The sequence below is a fragment of the Nyctibius grandis genome, chromosome 4 (assembly GCF_013368605.1).
Source record: "Nyctibius grandis isolate bNycGra1 chromosome 4, bNycGra1.pri, whole genome shotgun sequence".
Lineage (NCBI taxonomy): Eukaryota > Metazoa > Chordata > Aves > Nyctibiiformes > Nyctibiidae > Nyctibius > Nyctibius grandis.
In genome coordinates this window covers 1827909-1845995 of record NC_090661.1, presented here as the reverse complement: position 1 = coordinate 1845995, position 18087 = coordinate 1827909, and the positions used below count along the sequence as shown (strand labels likewise).

The following is an 18087-nucleotide window of genomic DNA, read 5'->3' as shown; positions in this document are numbered from 1 at the left end:
GCTGTGAAAGATGTACATGAGTTTCCTGCCTCTCAGGAGGGGATCGGTCTGGTTTGAGGCAGCGTAGTAAGAGCTATCTCTGTGCAGGCCTGTGGTGAAGGAGGCCTGAGCTGATCCCCGTCCCCTCGCCTCTTTTGCAGGTCCCAAATAAGTTTCGTTATCCGTTCTATTACGAGATGTGTTGGTACGTGCTGGAGCGCTACGTCTACTGCATCACCAGCCGCTCACACCTGACCAAGGACTTCCAGAAGGAGTCGCTCAGTATGGGTAAGCCCCTGCGTTGGCTGTCCAGCCCCTGTTCCTTCCTCACCCATACTCAACCTTAGTGCAGTCTACAACTACCTGAAGGGAGGTTGGAGCGCAGTGGGAGTCGGCCTCTTCTCCCAGGCAACCAGCGCTAGGACAAGAGGACACAGCCTCAAGCTTGGCCAGGGGAGAGTCAGGTTGGACATTAGGAAGCATTTCTTCTGAGCAAGGGTCATTAGCCATTGGAAGGGGCTGCCCAGGGAGGTGGTGGAGTCACCATCTCTGGAGGGGTTTAAGAAAAGGCTGGACATGGCACTTAGTGCCCTGGTCTAGTTGACACGGTGGTGTCAGGGCAATGGTTGGACTCGATGATCCCAGAGGTCTCTTCCAACCTCAGTGATTGATTGATTCTGTGAAGTGGTTTCTTGCACCCTCCTCCTGGGGTGCTGTCTGGCTCAGCAGCGTGGCAGGCAGGGGAGGGCTGTGTGAGAAGAACTTGGGACCATCACTTCCTCAGTTTCACAAGGTGGTTTCTTTGGGTGTTTCCTCCCTGTGTGCTGTGCTGAGCGGTCCGAGGCCGTTGCAGACTGGCCAGAGGAGGTGCCATTTATTTCTTTTCATTTGAGCAAAAAGTCAAAACTAGCCAGACTTTTGCTTCCTCCTTTGCCCCTGCACCAGACCAGGTTCCTCCCAGCTGCAAAACCAGCACGTAAGTTCCTGGCCTTGCTGGTGCAAAGCCTGTAACCGAAGAGGGGAGGGAAGTTGCAGGAACCACCCCTGTGCTGTGGGGCTGTAAATACTGACTTGGGCGCCTCTCCTCACAGCCTCTTCACAGGGCTTTAGATTTCTGCCGAGGGGCCCTAGCAGAGGGACACAGCTCCCAGCTCTTGTCCTTTTCCTGTGGCTCTTGAGATCTCCCTCAGCACTTGGGTCTCTGTCCTTCTGCATGGAGGCCCCCTTTTCATCGTCCTCTCTCTACCGCTGAGCAGAGCAAAGTGGGAACTAGTGCAGTGAGCTGAAAGCGAGCAGGAGATCCCCCTTCCCTTCTGCTGTCACAGAAGGGTGCTTTATCGTGCACAATCAGGCTCAGAGACCTCACGCTCGTCTAGTGAGTCCACATCCTCTTTCTCTCATGGTGAAGGTAGGATCAAGGTCCCAAGTCACATGTAGGACCAGATGGTTGGAGATCCCAAGCCCTTCAAAGCAAAGTCAGGTTGGACAGGGCTTTGAGCAACCTGATGTAGTGAGTGATGCCCCTGCCCATGGCAGAAAGGTTGGACTAGCTGATCTTTAAAGGTCACTTCCAATCCAAACCATTCTAGGATTCTATGAAAATCAGTGTAGGGCTTTGCTGTCTCCTCCTCTGGGAGGTCTTCCCATGTCCTGGGCCTCACCTTCCCACAAAACAGAAACACAGAATCAATCAGGTTGGAAGAGACCTCTGGGATCATCAAGTCCAACCGTTGCCAAACGAGCCAGGAATGGGAAAGGGTTTTAGCTGTTCTTTCCCATCTGCTGCGTGCCCCATCCTTTCTTCTCCCCTTGTCCCTGTACGTATCTGTTGCTCCAGCACCTGTAGTGACGGGGGGGGGATTCCTCTAGAAAGTGAACACCTCCTGTGAGTGATTGGGCACCGTGTTCTTCTCTCACTCTTTCTCCATCATGGCAGATATGGAGCTGAGCTCCTCAGACTCAGTAAACATGGAAGAGGAGGAGGAGGAGGAAGAAGAGGAGGATGCAGCAGGGAAGGAACCCAGGCGACCGGTCACAAGGCGGTCCGTTCTCACCAGCCCCATCGCCAACGGTGCCAATGTGGACTATGATGAACTGGGCAGGAGCTGCCGGAGCAGCCTGCCGGGTCTGAAGAAGACCCCATCTATAGACTCTTCCGACTCCAGCCGGGGCTCCCAAAACGGCCAGGCCTGGGACCCGAGCGGCGGCAGCCCGCGCAAGAGCAGGAAGGTGCACCTGACGCAGTTCGAGCTGGAGGGGCTGCGATGCCTCGTGGATAAACTGGAGTCACTCCCTCTGCACAAGAAGTGCGTTCCCACCGGCATTGAGGATGAGGACGCCCTCATCGCTGACGTCAAGGTAGGCAGATGTGTGGGAGATACAAGTGATGCCGTTCCAGGGTGCATCCATGTTCTTGGGGCATCAGAGGTGGAAAGGCATTTCCCTGCAAGGAAACTGTGTTTGACCCTGACCTTACCCTCCTCCTGGGGCAAGGGGGTGATGTGTCTCCAGGCTTGGTGTCCTCTTCTTCTGCACGAGGTGAATGTTGGGCCAGCTGATGCTGAGGGACAGCGCTGGCTTGGATTTTGGGTCAGGGCTGGTAAGAGCAGTAACAGCTCCCAGCCAGCGTGGCTGAGACTCCTCCGGGGACCCTCTGGGCCCTGTGTGGGTCCTTTATGGGTGCCAGTGCAGTTTGTTTCCACTTCTGGCTGTGGACTCCTTGGGCTGCTGGACACTGTGACAGCTGGAGCCCTTTCCTTGGCCTTGTTTCTGTGGCTGTTTGCACAGTTTGACCTTAGGTTGGTTGAGTCTTTTTTTGGGGTGTTTTTTTTCCCCCTTCTTTACACCCTGAGCTGTAGCTGCCAGACCTGTTGTACTGACTCCGTGAGCTTTGGATTGTAGCCTGAACGTCAGCCTCACTCTATTCCTCAGAAGTCCATTTTAGTCCCTAAAACCACAGGTACCTTCTGCTCCCTTCCCTGCTGGTGGTGATCTGTCCAGCTGCTTGCATGTACCAAAGCTGACATCCAGACAGCCATGGGTCTACCATTGCCATTGTGTTTCTTTTCCAAGCGCTGTCCTCTCATTTTTGTGGGGCATTTGGTAAATCTGGTGCTCTTCTGGTGCAGCTCTGGGGTCCCAGGGTGGGCTGCCGTTTGCTGGTGGACCTTGGCTGAAGGGGTGGCAGTAGGTGCTGTTAGGAGGCTGCAATTCTGGTTTCCTGTGGCTTTTTCAAGCGCTCTCCGTGTGACGTGGCCTTCGAGTACGTGGTGCGTGTGTTTCTGAGCCACAGCGGTGGGGTGGCCTCAGCCCTACCACGGACCATATGATGCTCTGGAGAAGCTCATGCTGAGCTGTGAGCACGGCGTTTCTGGGCTGAGGAAGGGAGGCTGGTGGCGTGTGTTGGGTGTTTCGAAGGCAGAGCGTTGTGGTTGTTGGTGTTCAGCTGGGTTTTGAGACCCGTTCAAAGGACTTGGTATGTTCTGGAGCTGATGGACCTGTGCCTGTGGTTTTGATGTGCCCCACCAGCCCCTGTGTCCAGTTGTACCTTGCAGATGAGCCACGAGTGGAAGTCCCTGCAGTCTGGTCAGAGCAAAGAGCTTCCCTGAAGGACTTGCTCCTTGAAGCTGGCTGTCCTCTGAGGTTCAGAAGTATCCTGAGGTGCAGGACTCTGTCCCTCAGGACTAGCAGCCTGTGCTACAGGGCATCCTCAAGGCGTGCAGATCCTTAGTCATCAGACTGCAGTGGCTGGAGAAAACAGGACAAGTTTGTCAACCTACAGCAGAACAAGTTGTTACTAAGCTGGAGGCATGAAGTGGCCATCCATGCGTCTGTAACTCACCACGTGGGGTACAAATCCCATTTCACTCGTGTTTCCTATGTAAGCTTTGGTGTAACTCCCTTCTCTAATAGTTTTTGTGTTCTTGCACAAAAGACTGACTCCTCAGAACACAGTCCTACCATGGCTGTGTGTAAGCGCAGCCCTTCCCTTCTCTGGTTTTGTTCTGTCTCTTGGTGTTGGGCGACCAAGCTGGTGAAGGGTCTGGAGGGTCTGACCTCCGAGGAACGGCTGAGGGAGCTGGGGGTGTTTAGCCTGGAGAAGAGGAGGCTCCGAGGTGACCTTAGTGCAGTCTACAACTACCTGAAGGGAGGTTGTAGTGGGGTGGGAGTCGGCCTCTTCTCCCAGGCAACCAGCGACAGGACAAGAGGACACAGCCTCAAGCTTGGCCAGGGGAGGTTCAGGTTGGACATTAGGAAGCATTTCTTCTCAGCAAGGGTCATTAGCCGTTGGAAGGGGCTGCCCAGGGAGGTGGTGGAGTCCCCATCTCTGGAGGTGTTTAAGAAAAGCCTGGCCATGGCACTCAGTGCCCTGGTCTAGTTGCCGTGGTGGTGTCAGGGCAATGGTTGGACTCGATGAGCCCAGAGGGCTCTTCCAACCTGATTGATTCTGTGATTCTGTGACCTGCTCTAGGGAAGCACAGAATCGATGTGTTTTCAGCACTCACCAACTTTGCTGCCATCACTACGTGGCTGTGTTGTGGAAAGCTTTCGTGGCTGTGGCCATGTTTATTTGGTCTGTCTGCTACCCGGGATCAGAACGTGGCGTTTTCTCATCGTAGGGCCCAGACATGCAGGTAGTGACCTGGCACCTCGATCAAACATCATACCATGCTTCCTGCCACCCTCTGTGCTAACCAGTGTCCCCAGGCACGTGGGAGCAGGCACAGACCAGGAGAATGCTGCTTTTTTCCACAGCCTCTTGTGGGGTGATCGTGACTTCAGGATGCCCGTATGTTAGGTCACGTGTAGACATATGCTCTGTATCCTATCATGAGTTGAGCCTGGAGCCATCACATGGTGGGACACAACACTTTGAATATGACAAAGACATACTTCCAGCTCCGTGGCAGGAGGGATTGTCCATCCCTGAGACTCTAAACAAGGCTGCATTGAGCATCTTGATCAGGAAGAGCATGTTGCCACCTCTGCCTCTCCTGAACCTTTCTAGCTTTGCCTGTCTCCCTTGGAGAGCTCCTGGTGACACCACATCACCTGCTGTTGACTGACCTGGGGGGAGCAGAGCCCACATTTGAACCATTCTCTTGCTGCAGTGCTATCAGACCCTGCAGCCTCCCTCACTGGCACAAACTGGTTATATTCGGGCTCTACATGGAGGTGTTGAAGCACCAAGCTTTGTAGAAACACGAAGAGCCTCTCCTAGAAGCGCAGATCCTGGCTCTGTGTTGTGCTGGGTCTCCCCATGATCAGAGACATCTTCTCGCTGCTATGTAAATGCCATGTTACTCTCCTCATCTGCCTGGTCTGCTCCTCCTGGGGGTCATGTCTGCCTGAAACATTCCCCGTGCCTCGTGCTCTCCTTTCCCTGCCCCAGTAAATCTGCCAACTGGAATCTGCTTTCCCAGGACAGTTTGTTTCTCCAGGTGCTCATGGCTAAGAGAAGCAGCAAACATGTCAGCTTGCTGAAGCCCAGGGGATGTAAAAGTGCCCATGAGCACCCTTGGGAGGAGTGGGTGGTCTCGGGGCACTCCACTCCCTCTCCATGGCCGTGGGGAGAGCGTGCACAGTCCCCCGTTTGCTGCAGGGTGATGGACACGGAGAGGACTTCAGAATCCCAGAATCAATGAGGTTGGAAGAGCCCTCTGGGATCATCAAGTCCAACCATTGCCCTGACACCACCATGGCAACTAGACCAGGGCACTAAGGGCCATGTCCAGTCTTTTCTTAAACCCCTCCAGAGATGGTGACTCCACCACCTCCCTGGGCAGCCCCTTCCAATGGCTAATAACCCTTGCTGAGAAGAAATGCTTCCTAATGTCCAACCTGAACCTCCCCTGGCGAAGCCTGAGGCTGTGCCCTCTTGTCCTGTCACTACTTGCCTGGGAGAAGAGGCCCACCCCACTTTGCTACAACCTCCCTTCAGGTAGTTGTCCAACGCTTCCGTGGTCACTGTCCCAATGGGAGCGCTGCAGCGTGTCCCGAGATGTCAAGATCCACGGAGAGCCTGTGCTGGGGGCCTGAGGGTGTCAGCAGTGGCTCAGGTGGTGACAGGCTGGACCCAGGTGTCTGCTCAGTGGTGGCCCAGTGGCTCTGGGCTCTGCAGGGGCAGGAGAGACCAAAGCTGAGGTTGCCTGCGGTTGCTTTGGATGCATCAGGAGTGGGTGCAGTCGCTGCTCTCCGGTGCTGCTGGGGGGAGCTGGCTTTATTGCAAGAGTTTCCTCCATTTTAATCATTTTAATTAGGGTGGGTTGTGTCTGGGGTGGGTTGGACCTCGGGGAGCTGCTTGGGGACACCTTCTTCGCCTGGCACGGGTTTGTCCCCCTCTAGCGGTTAGGTCACTGGTGGCTTTGGGACTACGGCTGCTCCCAAAGTTGGCTGATGGGATGCTTGTCAGGGCAGGTTTGTGCCTCCAGGTCGGTGCAGTCCCTGCAGCCCACGTGTCTTGGGGGGGGCTCACCCCCAAAAGCCCCTTCCACCCGCTCACGCCAGTGGTGCCTCCTCTATCCAGGTGGGTTCAGCTTCCAGCAGGACCCCCAAAAACCACCTTGGAGAAGACAAAAGGCGTTGGGGTGAGTGGGGCTGGGGTAAGGGCTCTTTCCCCAGCCTGGCCCGGCCCCGGGGAGCCTGGCCCCGGCGTCTCCGACTGCGGTGGCGGAAGGAGGGAGGAAGGTGGGCCGGGGCCCCTGCGCCAATCCCTGCGACGCCAGCCGCCCGTCCCGGCCCCTCCCGGCTCTGCAGCAGAACGGCTCTGCCCTCTGCTCGGTCGCTGGCTTTTTCTCTTCTGCCATCTTCCCGTTGCAAAGCATTGCTGGGAACCGCATGTGGGTGACGCAGCAGCATTGTTTCAGGCTCAGGAAGCTGCTGCCGCCGCTGCTGCCCAAGGGCTCGGGAGGAACACGCGGCTGCCGGAGCCGCGGAGGAACCGGAGGCGTTGGGGACGGGGGACGCGGCTGCTCCCCCAGCCATGTCCCCGAAGACCAGGGGTCTGGCTCGGGTCTGCTCAGCCTGAGCCAGCCCCTGGGGGTGTCTGGGGAGAGGGGGGGGGCCCAGCCCTCGCAGTGCGGGCACCGAAACAAAGAGGGCTCGGCAAACTTCGCCCCAGAGTCTCGGCAGCTCCAGAGGCACAAGGTCAGGCAGCTGGCGATGCTGGCGGGATGGGGAGGGGACGCGGGGACTCTGCGGGCACAGCCAGGGTGGGAGGGGACCGTGGGGGGACCCCTGCTTCCCTGGAGGGGGGTCCCTGGCTGGTGCTTGGGCTCGCCTCTCCCCTCCCTTCCTTGGGGCGCGCTCGCCGGTGCCGAGGAGGGGGGAAGCACGCGGTCCCCTCCATGGTGTCCCCTCCATGGTGTCCCCTCCATGGTGTCCCCTCCATGGTGTCCCCTCCATGGTGTCCCCTCCGCGGTGTCCCCCTCAGCCAGAACACGAGGGGTCAGAGGGGACGAGGGGGCTGTCACCCACCCTGGCTCCGAGCCACATTCAAGCACAGGGACCCCAGTGCCCCCCCACCCCACCCCAGCCCCTTGGCCACGCAGCTGGAAGAGTGCCTGAGCCCTCGCCACCCCCCCGTGGTGCCCCGGGCAGGGGGAGGCTGCGGTTCCCTGCGCACACGTATGTACATGTATGTGTGTGCGTGTGAGCCCCCAGCCCCTGACCTCTCCTTTCATGGGGGGGACAGAAAGTCTGTGGGCTGGCGGGGAGCGGAGGGCAGCCCACGGCTTCCTGCCGCCCGCAGCCACCCGAGAAGGGCAAAGCCGCGCCGGTGCACCCAGGGGAGCCACCAGCCCCGTGGGGGACACCGGCCAGCCCCTGCCCTGGCCCTGCCAGGCAGCGGGGAGCACCGGGATGTGGGCAGGAGGCTGCTGCCGGCGTAGCCATGGCAACGCCAAGTAAATAAAGTACCTTTGCGATGGGCAAATTCGGTGGGGAATGGGCATGGGGAGGGGGCTGCGATGGAGGGGGGCGAAATGGCCCCGGGTGAGTGCGAGGAGCCCCCGTCCACCGGGAGCGAGGGTGCCTGTCGTGCCGTACCGGTCCGTGGTTGGTGCCAGGGATCTCTCATGTCAAAGCCAAACCCCGAGGCAGTGCGGGGGAGCAGCTCTTGGCTACCCGGAGGGGGTGCTGGGCCACTGCGTCCTGCCACCGCTGCACCCTCCAGCTACCCTGTGCTTGGAGAGGGGTACATGGGGGGGACCCTCGTGCTTCCTCCCCCATAAATCCCCCTGGATTGCAGAAGCTTGGTGCTCTGCCCTTACCACCGCTCAGCGCGGGGCCTCAGGGCTGAAACGCAGTTGGTGCAAGTGCTCGTGCAGATCCACTCGACAGAGCTCGTCTGTCTCAGGCGGGGAGGGAGCGTTGCTCGCGGGCGTGGGTAGAGGAGGGCTCCTTCCCAGCCCTGTTTGAAGCCTCTGCTCGGAGCCTGCCTCCTTTCGCTCTGCTCACACCTGTATTTTTTGTCTCTCTGTTTCCCCCCTCCTCTCCATTAGCTGCTGCTAGAAGAATACGCGAACAGCGACCCCAAACTGGCACTTACGGGCATCCCCATCGTCCAGTGGCCCAAGAGGGATAAGGTAGGAGCTGCGAGGAGGGGACACGGACGGGTATGACGTGTGGTTGAGCTGGTGACCTGCCCTCAGCCCAGTTGCTGTGTGTGACTGGGGCGTGGTGGCATCGCAGCCGTACCCACCTCGGGAGCCTGAGCCGGCGGGCAGACACGGGGCAGGCCGGGGGGCACAGCCACCTCCCCAGCACCACGGGCAAAGCTGTTTGCTGGCAGTCGTGGAGGTCTCCCCCTGTGCCAGTTACCCCAGCTCAGCCGATGGGTTGTAACTGGGTCAGCCCCAGCTGCTCCGTGTCCTCCAGCCCCTTGCTCGTGCTCAGATGAGCCGGAGCCCTGCTGTGGGTGGAAGGGCTGGTCCTCCAAAGGGATCTCTCCAGCTTGACAAGGGAGTCCTGGGTGACGTTGTGTGTCAGGGGAACGTATTGCTGTTGTGTTCCTCGAGAGATGAAGGGCGAGGTGTGGGGGTTCATGGGCAGGCTGGCACCTCACTGCTAAGTGTGCCCCTTGGGTCCCTGCCCCTGCCAGCACGCTCCCCATGCTGTGCCAAGGCAGGCAGCTCCCTCCTGGGGGTCTCCACCTGCAGCCAGCTTCTCAGGAAAGGGACCTTCCAGTGTGCCCCTGCCCTTCCCTCTCCAGCTGTGCTCACACCCCAGGGCCCAACGCTGGGCCAGGGCCCAGGCTGAGCTGGCTGGGCACATGGAGGCGAGGAGCAGCCTGCCGCTGGCTGGCCGGACGTCCCCTCCGCGGGCTGCCTTCCCCCGGCTCCCGTAGGTTACTGCTTCCTTCCTGCCAGGAGACGGGCTCACGGGCAGAGCAGGACCCCAGCGTAGCGGGCAGGGTGGGTAACACCCCATCTGTGGGTCTGGAGACAAACAAGCTTCTCCAATTGCCCTTTAGAGGTGCCTGTCTCTGCCTGCCTGCCCTGCCCAAGGGGATCCAGCCTGATTTGCTGGTCCTTGAGCAGCACAAGCATCTCGAGCAGCTTTTCTGGGAGAACAGACCTGGAGATGTCTGCACGCTTTGGATCCAGCACTCAGATGCTTTGGCACATCCTTGACCCTGGCTTTGGGCTGGGTTTTTTGGGTGCCTGCCCTTACCCAAGCCCATCAGCCGTGGTGCAGGCGGCTGATCCCAGAAGGGTGCTGCAGCCAGGGTGTTTGCTGCGAGGGCTGATGGGACAGAGGGTGGCAAGTGTCCTCTGGAGAGCTGTCCTGTCCCACCTGCAGTGTCAACAGGGGTGTTTGGGCACTCATCTCACGCCCCTTCCCTCTCTGTTTCTGTTGCCAGCTAAAGCTCCAGGCCCGGCTGAGGGTGCGCCTGCCCGCCATCCCCATCACCAAGCCGCACACCATGAAGCCAGCCCCCCGCCCGACACCCGTCAGGCCCACGGTCTCTCCCATCGTGTCAGGCGCCAGGCGGAGGCGGGTGCGGTGCCGAAAGTGCAAGGCTTGCATGCAGGGCGAGTGTGGCATGTGCCACTATTGCAGGGACATGAAGAAGTTCGGTGGGCCTGGCCGCATGAAGCAGTCCTGCGTCCTCCGGCAGTGCTTAGCGGTGAGTCTGCAGCCTGGTCCTTTCCTCAGAGGTCTGCTGCAGCCTGGCAGCGACTCTGTGTGACCGATCCAGAGGAGGGCGACCAAGCTGGTGAAGGGTCTGGAGGGTCTGAGCTACGAGGAACGGCTGAGGGAGCTGGGGGTGTTTAGCCTGGAGAAGAGGAGGCTCAGAGGTGACCTTAGTGCAGTCTACAACTACCTGAAGGGAGGTTGGAGCGCAGTGGGAGTCGGCCTCTTCTCCCAGGCAACCAGCGCTAGGACAAGAGGACACAGCCTCAAGCTTGGCCAGGGGAGGGTCAGGTTGGACATTAGGAAGCATTTCTTCTCAGCAAGGGTCATTAGGCATTGGAAGGGGCTGCCCAGGGAGGTGGTGGAGTCCCCATCTCTGGAGGGGTTTAAGAAAAGACTGGCCATGGCACTTAGTGCCCTGGTCTAGTTGCCATGGTGGTGTCAGGGCAACGGTTGGACTCGATGATCCCAGAGGGCTCTTCCAACCTCATTGATTCTGTGATCAGGGTCAGAGAGAGGAGGGCAATGACCAAGTTCGGTTCCTGGGGGCTAGTTGACCCCTTCCCCATGACTCAGGCAGTAGGGGAGAGAAGGAGGTAAGGGTGGAGGCTGTCCCACCTTGCCCTGGTGTCACTCTTGCTTTCCTTTGTAGCCCAGGCTGCCTCACTCGGTCACGTGTGCACTTTGCGGGGAGGTGGATCAGAACGAGGACTCGCAGGACTTTGAGAAGAAGCTCATGGAGTGCTGCATTTGCAACGAGATCGTTCACCCTGGCTGCCTGCAGGTGAGCAGTGCGGGTGCTGGGGCAGGGGGGGTGCTCGGCTGTGGGGAAGGCCTGCTGCTGACTGCCCTCTTCTCTCTGCAGATGGATGGGGAAGGGCTGCTCAACGACGAGCTCCCGAACTGCTGGGAGTGCCCCAAGTGCTACCAGGGTGACGACGCAGAGAAGGGCCAGGTAGGAGGCGAGCTGTGCTGTGGCAGGGCAGGACGCGTGGCCTCCATCCCGCTCCATCCTGCTGGGGAACAGGCAGTGCTCAACCAGGGTGGGCTGGAGGGCAGGCAGGCACCAGTGCAATCCAGGGGACCAGTTGGGTGGTGACTGGTGAGAGCAGGGGTCACTGGGCGTGCAGCAGCACTCAGGGGCCTGGCAGCATCCTGCCGCCTTGGGGACCTTGACCTTCTCCTGGGTGATGTGCATGCTTGGGGCGCACGTCTGCCCGGTTCCTGGGTACCCCAGCCCTTCAGGCAGGTATGATGGGCACCTCTTGTCCCCACGGTGTCTTCTGCTGAGCTGCAATCCTGAGAGTTTCCACTAGAAGAGGTGGAGGACTGTGAGGCACGGAGTGGAAGCCACCCCCAACCTGAGAGGACACCCCTTTTGTAAAGGGGAAGGAAAATGTTGGTTGCTGGTGTGGGTGGACTCTGCTCCTGGTGGTACTGGGCGCTGCTGGTGCAGGCCCTGCTGGCACTGTGCATGTTGCCCTGGGGAAGAGGAGCTGGGAGGTGCATTCCCCAGGCCCACCCTGGCTCCATCCCTGCTGACCTGCCGCCCCTCTTCCCCGCAGAAGCGGAAGGTGGAGGAGAGCGACGACGACACGGCGCAAGCCAAGGTGCTGCGGCCCCTGCGGAGCTGCGAGGAGCCCCTGACCCCCCCGCCCAACTCGCCCACCCCCATGCTGCAGCTGATCCACGACCCGGCCTCGCCGCGAGGCGTGGTGACGCGCTCATCCCCGGGAGCCGGCCCCAGCGACCACCACAGCGCCAGCAGGGACGAGCGCTTCAAGCGACGGCAGCTGCTGCGGCTCCAAGCCACCGAGCGAACCATGGTGAGGGAGAAGGAGAACAACCCCAGCGGCAAGAAGGAGCTGTCGGAGGTGGAGAAGGCCAAGCTGCACGGCTCCTACCTCACCGTGACGCTCCAACGCCCCACCAAAGACGTCCACGGCACTTCTATCGTCCCCAAGCTTCAAGCCATCACGGCCTCCTCCGCCAACCTGCAGCACTCTCCCCGCGTGGTCATGCGCCACGCGCCCGCCCGCATGCCCCTGCGGGGCGGCGGGGAGGAGGATGCAGCCGCCGAGGAGGAGGAGGAGGAAGAGGAGGAGGAGGAGGAGAACGCGGAGGAAGGGGGGGCGGCCCGCCTCAACGGCCGCGGGGGCCGGGCGCAGGAGGGCGAGGAGAGCTGGATGCAGCGCGAGGTGTGGATGTCCGTCTTCCGCTACCTCACTCGCCGGGAGCTCTGCGAGTGCATGCGGGTGTGCAAGACCTGGTACAAGTGGTGAGTGCGGGGCTGCGGGGTGGGGGGGCACAGCCAGGCCTGCCCCACGTCCTCACCCCTGCGCCGGGCCCGGCCACGCCAAGCCTTGTGCCCCAGGGGCAGCCAGAGGGATCTCCCCAGAGCTGGCACTTGCCAAGTGGCTTGTCCCTCAACCCCCATGGCCAGCTGCTGCCATTGCCATGTGTGCACAGGGCTTTGTTGTCCCCTCTGCCTTCCTCCTGTCCGCTCTGTTGCTGTCACCTGAGCACCTGTGTCCCCGCCGTGTCCTTGCGAGGTGCTGATGCCCTTTCCTCACCCGTGGTCCTGGCCCTTCCCTGCCTCCCCTCCCGCCTCGGCCTCCCAGCAGGCTGGGGAAGGGGTGGGTTTGCTGGCTGGAGGTGCCTCGGGGGGCAGCAGGGCTGAAGACAATGCTGGCATGGGGACAGCTGTGGATGGAGGGCTTGGGACTGGGAACTGGGAGGGTTCTAACTGCTGAGCAGCAGGAGTGGCACGATGGGATCAGCAGGCGGTGGGAGTGGTGTGGGGTGGTGGCTGGAGGAGAGCGTCCCCTCACCTGCCACTGGCTAGCATGGCACCTTTAGGGGCATAGCTGAGCTGCCATCGGGTCTTGGGTCTCCCCAGGCTGCCACGGGGTGAGACCAGGCTGAGCATTTTGCCTGCTGGGAGCAAGGGTGCTGAAGATCTTTGCCCTGGTGGGAGGAGCGCCCAGGAGGGGGCAAGCAGGCAGACAGCTGCGGCTCGGAGCCTTGTTACGTGGCAGCCAAACCCTGCTGGAGTTGGTGTGGGCATCCCTGGGTGGCCGGACACCCTCGGTACCTCCCCACGTGGCTGAGGAAACCCAGGGAAACCAGGCAGAGCAGCTGGGGCTGAGCTCCTCCCTGAAGCCAGGTGACCCGCTGGCTGTCTCTTGTCCCATGGGGTTCTCGAGGCTCAACTTTCATCTTGTCCTTGTCCCCAGGTGCTGTGACAAGAGATTGTGGACAAAGATAGATTTGAGCAGGTGCAAGTCCATCACCCCCCAGGCGCTGAGCGGCATCATCAAAAGACAGCCGGTCAGCCTGGACCTCAGCTGGACCAATATCTCCAAAAAACAGCTCACGTGGCTCGTCAACAGGCTGCCAGGTGAGCGTGGGCCGGGGAGGGGTCCCTATCTCGTGCCACCAGCCTGCTCCGAGGCTTCCTGGTGGCTGGACCACAGCAAGAGACAGGCTCTGCACCCTGGTACCCACCAGCTTGAAAACTCCTGGGTGCCTGGATTTGATTTCCCACAGCCGTGTGTTAACCTCTCCTTCAGCGAGCCCAGCTCCCCGTCCCACCCGGGGCAGGAGGGGAGCTGCTTCCTCGTGTGCCTGGAGAAAAGAGGGTTGAGATCTGGGATGCCTCGGAGCTGACCAAGCCCAGCTGACTTGTTACCTCTCTCCCTGCAGGCCTGAAAGACCTCATCCTAGCGGGCTGTTCCTGGTCTGCGGTCTGTGCTCTCAGTACCTCCAGCTGCCCCCTTCTCAGGACCCTCGATCTTCGGTGGGCAGTAGGAATCAAGGACCCTCAGATCCGGGACTTACTCACGCCTCCGACAGACAAACCCAGTAAGCTCTTGCCCAGGCTGCCACAGGACAAGGTTGGGGTGGTGGGGGGAGCTGGAGGAGGGTGACATGCTGGGAGGTGATGCCGGATCTAGAATGCCCCGACCCAAGCAGGGCAGATCGTCCGCGCTGAGCTTCTCCTCTCCCTTCGCAGGTCAGGACAATCGCAGCAAACTCCGCAACATGATCGATTTCCGGCTCGCCGGCCTGGACATCACCGACGCCACGCTGCGCCTCATCATCCGCCACATGCCCCTGCTCTCCCGCCTCGACCTCAGCCACTGCAACCACCTTACGGACCAGTCAGCCAACCTCCTCACCGCCGTGGGCTCCTCCACGCGCAACTCCCTCACCGAGCTCAACATGGCAGGTGGGTACGCTGCTCTGGGTGGCCTAGGCTGGACCAGGGGTGGCCTAGGCTGGGCCAAGGGTGGCCTGGGCTGGACTTGCCATCGTAAAGCACCTTCCTCCTCCTCCCAGCCTGACGTGGGAGCTCGGCTCTGCCTTGGTGCAGGTGTCACAGCTCACTCTCCCTCTCGTCTCCCCGCAGGCTGCAATAAGCTGACGGACCAGGCCTTGCTGTACCTGCGCCGCATCTCCAACGTCACCCTCATCGACCTGCGAGGTTGCAAACAGATCACCCGCAAAGCCTGTGAGCACTTCATCTCGGACCTGTCCATCAACAGCCTCTACTGCCTGTCTGATGAGAAGCTGATCCAAAAAATCAGCTAGAGACCCTCCCCGGGGCAGACTGAGGAGAAGGAAAAGAGCCCATCCCACCCCTCTCGGAGAGCCGCTCCTCCACCTCCCCACCTTGCCCTCAGTGTCCTGCCGCTGCCTCCCACCCGACTCGGCAGGCAGGGCCACCTCGCTCCGCCGTCCTTCCTCCTCCTCCCCCGGGACTTCTGCCGATGAAGATGTCCCGCCAGGCTGGCCAGTACCAGAGGAGGAACGGGCAACCGGCAGGGAGCCGCGGCCCGGCGGCTGGCTGCTCCCGAGGCGGAGGTTGTGACAGAGATCTCTGTGCAGAGGAACGGGGCACCCTCTTCCCCCAGCTTCCCCCTCCTCCCCGCCATCTCCTTGCCTCGAAACACTTGTCACTTCCCCGTTAGCACAAAGCTTGAGGGTCAAGGTCTCTCCAGGGGGGTCAAGGTCTCTCCACGGGGGTCAAGGTCTCTCCACGGGGGTCAAGGTCTCTCCAAGGAAGCGGGAGCAGAGCTGGAACAAAACGTCCCCCTCCGTGCCACCACCAGCTCCTCGCTTGCCCTGCGCTCTCCCTTAGGATGTCCCTCGGCCGGCTGTGGGGGGCTGTGACCGAACCCCCTCCTTCTCCCACCGCTCTCCCGCGTCCGGGCGGCTCTTTGGGTGTCAAGGGCAGGGTGTCGGGGGGTTCTCTGGCCACACGTGCCAGGAGCAGGGGCTTTGCAGCCCGCTGTCCCCGTGCCCGGGGAGGTGAGGCTGGGGGACGATGCGCTTCCACTCCAGGGGAGCCCCGCGTGTCCCCCAGAGGTGATGGCCGGGGCCGGGCGCCCGCTGGGAGCAGGGGGACAACCCACAGGGACATCAGAGCTCAGGGAGGACTCGGCAAGCAGCAGCCAGGGGTGAGTGAGCACGCGGGGGGGGGACAGGAGCTGCCTCCTCTTCCTCCCCAGCTCCCTGCGTGAAGCACTCTGGGGTCGCCGTGGCCGGAGGGGTGAAGGCCGCTCGCTGTGGCCTGGGACCGAACTGGCACGAAGGCCCCACCGCATTGTCCTCTCCTTGTGTCCCCTCCTTCAACCCCCCCTTTTTAGCTGCCGTTTTTCCTTTGCAATGAATGGTCGGTCCAAAGAACCTCTCTCTAGGGCAGCAGAGAGCTTTTTGCACTTTAAAAAAAAAAAAAAAACACAAAACAAAAAAAAAAACACAAAAAAGAAATGAAAAAAAAAACACGACAAAAAAATAATCTTAAAAACAAAAAAAAAGAGGAAAAAAAAAAGGTTGGAATCTTCTTTTGGGTCACTATTTTATTTCCCCTCTGTCCTGCCTGTGCCCGGACGCTCCCCATCTCTCCCCCCTCCCCGGTGTCACCACACCGCTGTCCCCGGCCCCGTGCCAGCAGCACGTACACATAGCACAAACCCCGGTGCCACTGGTCCCCTGGCGAGGATGGGCTGGGGGGGCTCCCAGGGCGAGCTGGGGGCTACCAGAGTGGGCAGGGGGCTCCCAGGGCGAGCTGGTGGCTCCCAGGACGAGCTGAGGGCTACCCGGGTGAGCTGGTGGCTACCAGGGCAAGCTGGTGGCTACCAGGGTGAGCTGGTGGCTACCAGGGCATGAGTTGGTGGCTACCAGGATGAGCAGCCCCTGCCGCCCCACTGCTGCAGAAGCAATAAGGGAGGAGGGACGGCCCCGTCCCCCCTTGTGCCGGGGGTCCCCGGAGCAGGGCAACGGCCATGGTGGGGACAAAGGGTTTGGAGCAAGAAAACAGCCCCGGTGCCACACGAGCCCCCGGTTGTGGCCGTCTGCCTTAAGTCCCTGTCGGTGGCTCCCGTGGAAGACGTCGGAAGAATCAAAGTTTTTCTTTTTTTTTTCCTTTGGATTGAATTTTTTTTTGAGTTTTATATGAAAAAATCAGCTGGGGTGGAGGGGGGTGAGTGGCCACGCTCGGGGGGTGAGTGGCCACGCTACGGGGGTAAGTGGCCCCTTTGGCCACAGAGACTCCAGCGGGCGACCCCCCAAGGAAGAAATAAAAGAGAATTATATATATATAATAATAAAAAAAAAAATCACTTAGTGATTTAAAAGCGCCCCCGACTGCTCCCTCAAAACCTCCTGCGAGAGAATTTAATCGTTTAAGGGTTTGGGTTTGTGTTTTTTGGGGTTTTTGGTTCAATTCCTCCCCCCCCCCTCCGGAGAAATATTGTAAATATCTATTTTTTTGTTGGCGATTTAGAGTCCATCGCTGCTGTTTGTGCTTTAAAATTAAATGTAAGCATTAAGGGTAAAAGCAACCCGAGTGTTACGGTCTCTCAGTGGGGTTGGGGTGGGGGGGTTGGTGGTGGGGGGGTGATTTTTTTAATTTTTATTTTATTTTGGGGGGTTTGGTTTGGTTTTTCCTTCTCATACTGGTTTTAAAGAGGATTTTTGGCTCGTGTTACCCCAGGAATGTTGTGGGGAGGGGGAAGGGACCGGCCTCAGGGGGTTTGGGGGCTTGGGGGGGGATTTGTTTGGAATAAAAAACACACAAAAAAAAAAGGAATTTAAAGAAAAAGCGAACGCTGCGTCTGGGCTCTGCCCATTGTGTGGGGGCGAGGGGACACGATGGGCTGGGAGGTCACCGGCCACCCCCAGGGACCTCCTGCGGCCCCCCGGGGCCGGAGCAGCCTTGCCCCATCATCTGAGGGGTGGTGGGAGCTGTCCCCATGTCCCCATCATGTCCTGAGGGGTGGTGGGAGCTGTCCCCATCATCTCTTGAAGGGTGGTGGCAGCTGTCCCCGTGTCCCCATCATCTCCTGAGGGGTGGTGGCAGCTGTCCCTGTGTCCCCATCATCTGTCTGACGTCTGACACACAGATGGTGTCACACACATGGTGTCACACACAGTGTCACACACACACATGATGTCACACCTGGTGTCACACACACAGTGTCCCACACACACGGTGTCCCACACACGGTGTCACACTCACACGGTGTCACACTCACACACGGTGTCACACACACAGTGTCACACACACACGGTGTCACACACACGGTGTCACACATGGTGTCACACACACGGTGTCACACGGTGTCACACATGGTGTCACACACATGGTGTCACACACACACGGTGTCACACACACGGTGTCACACACACACACGGTGTCACACGGTGTCACACACACGGTGTCACACACCCACGGTGTCACACACACACACGGTGTCACTTACACACGGTGTCACCCACGCGCCCGCCGGTGTCACGGCCACGCCCATGTGGGCGGTGCCGCCCCAGGCCCCGCCCCCGGCCCCGCCCCGCCCCGTCCCGGACCGGCAGCGCCGCCCGTCGCACTCGCCCGGCCCCGCGCCCCCCTCGGCCCCCCCCGCCATGGCCCCCCGCCGCTGAGCCCGCGACGCCGCCTGGGGCCTCTCC

At 60.3% G+C, this 18087-nt stretch overlaps 1 protein-coding gene across 1 annotated transcript in view; it reads left to right on the top strand.

Moving 5' to 3' along the window:
* KDM2A (lysine demethylase 2A) overlaps window positions 1–16949 on the top strand; it is a 46923-nt gene extending 29974 nt beyond the window's left edge. Inside the window, exons 12-22 of the mRNA XM_068400131.1 lie at window positions 141–267; window positions 1916–2337; window positions 8481–8564; window positions 9842–10108; window positions 10769–10900; window positions 10982–11071; window positions 11682–12394; window positions 13353–13516; window positions 13822–13980; window positions 14132–14347; window positions 14528–16949. Coding sequence (XP_068256232.1) covers window positions 141–267; window positions 1916–2337; window positions 8481–8564; window positions 9842–10108; window positions 10769–10900; window positions 10982–11071; window positions 11682–12394; window positions 13353–13516; window positions 13822–13980; window positions 14132–14347; window positions 14528–14709 — 2556 coding nt within the window. The 3' untranslated portion in view covers window positions 14710–16949. The remainder of the gene's footprint in view (window positions 1–140; window positions 268–1915; window positions 2338–8480; window positions 8565–9841; window positions 10109–10768; window positions 10901–10981; window positions 11072–11681; window positions 12395–13352; window positions 13517–13821; window positions 13981–14131; window positions 14348–14527) is intronic.
* The last annotated feature ends 1138 nt before the right edge of the window (window positions 16950–18087 follow it).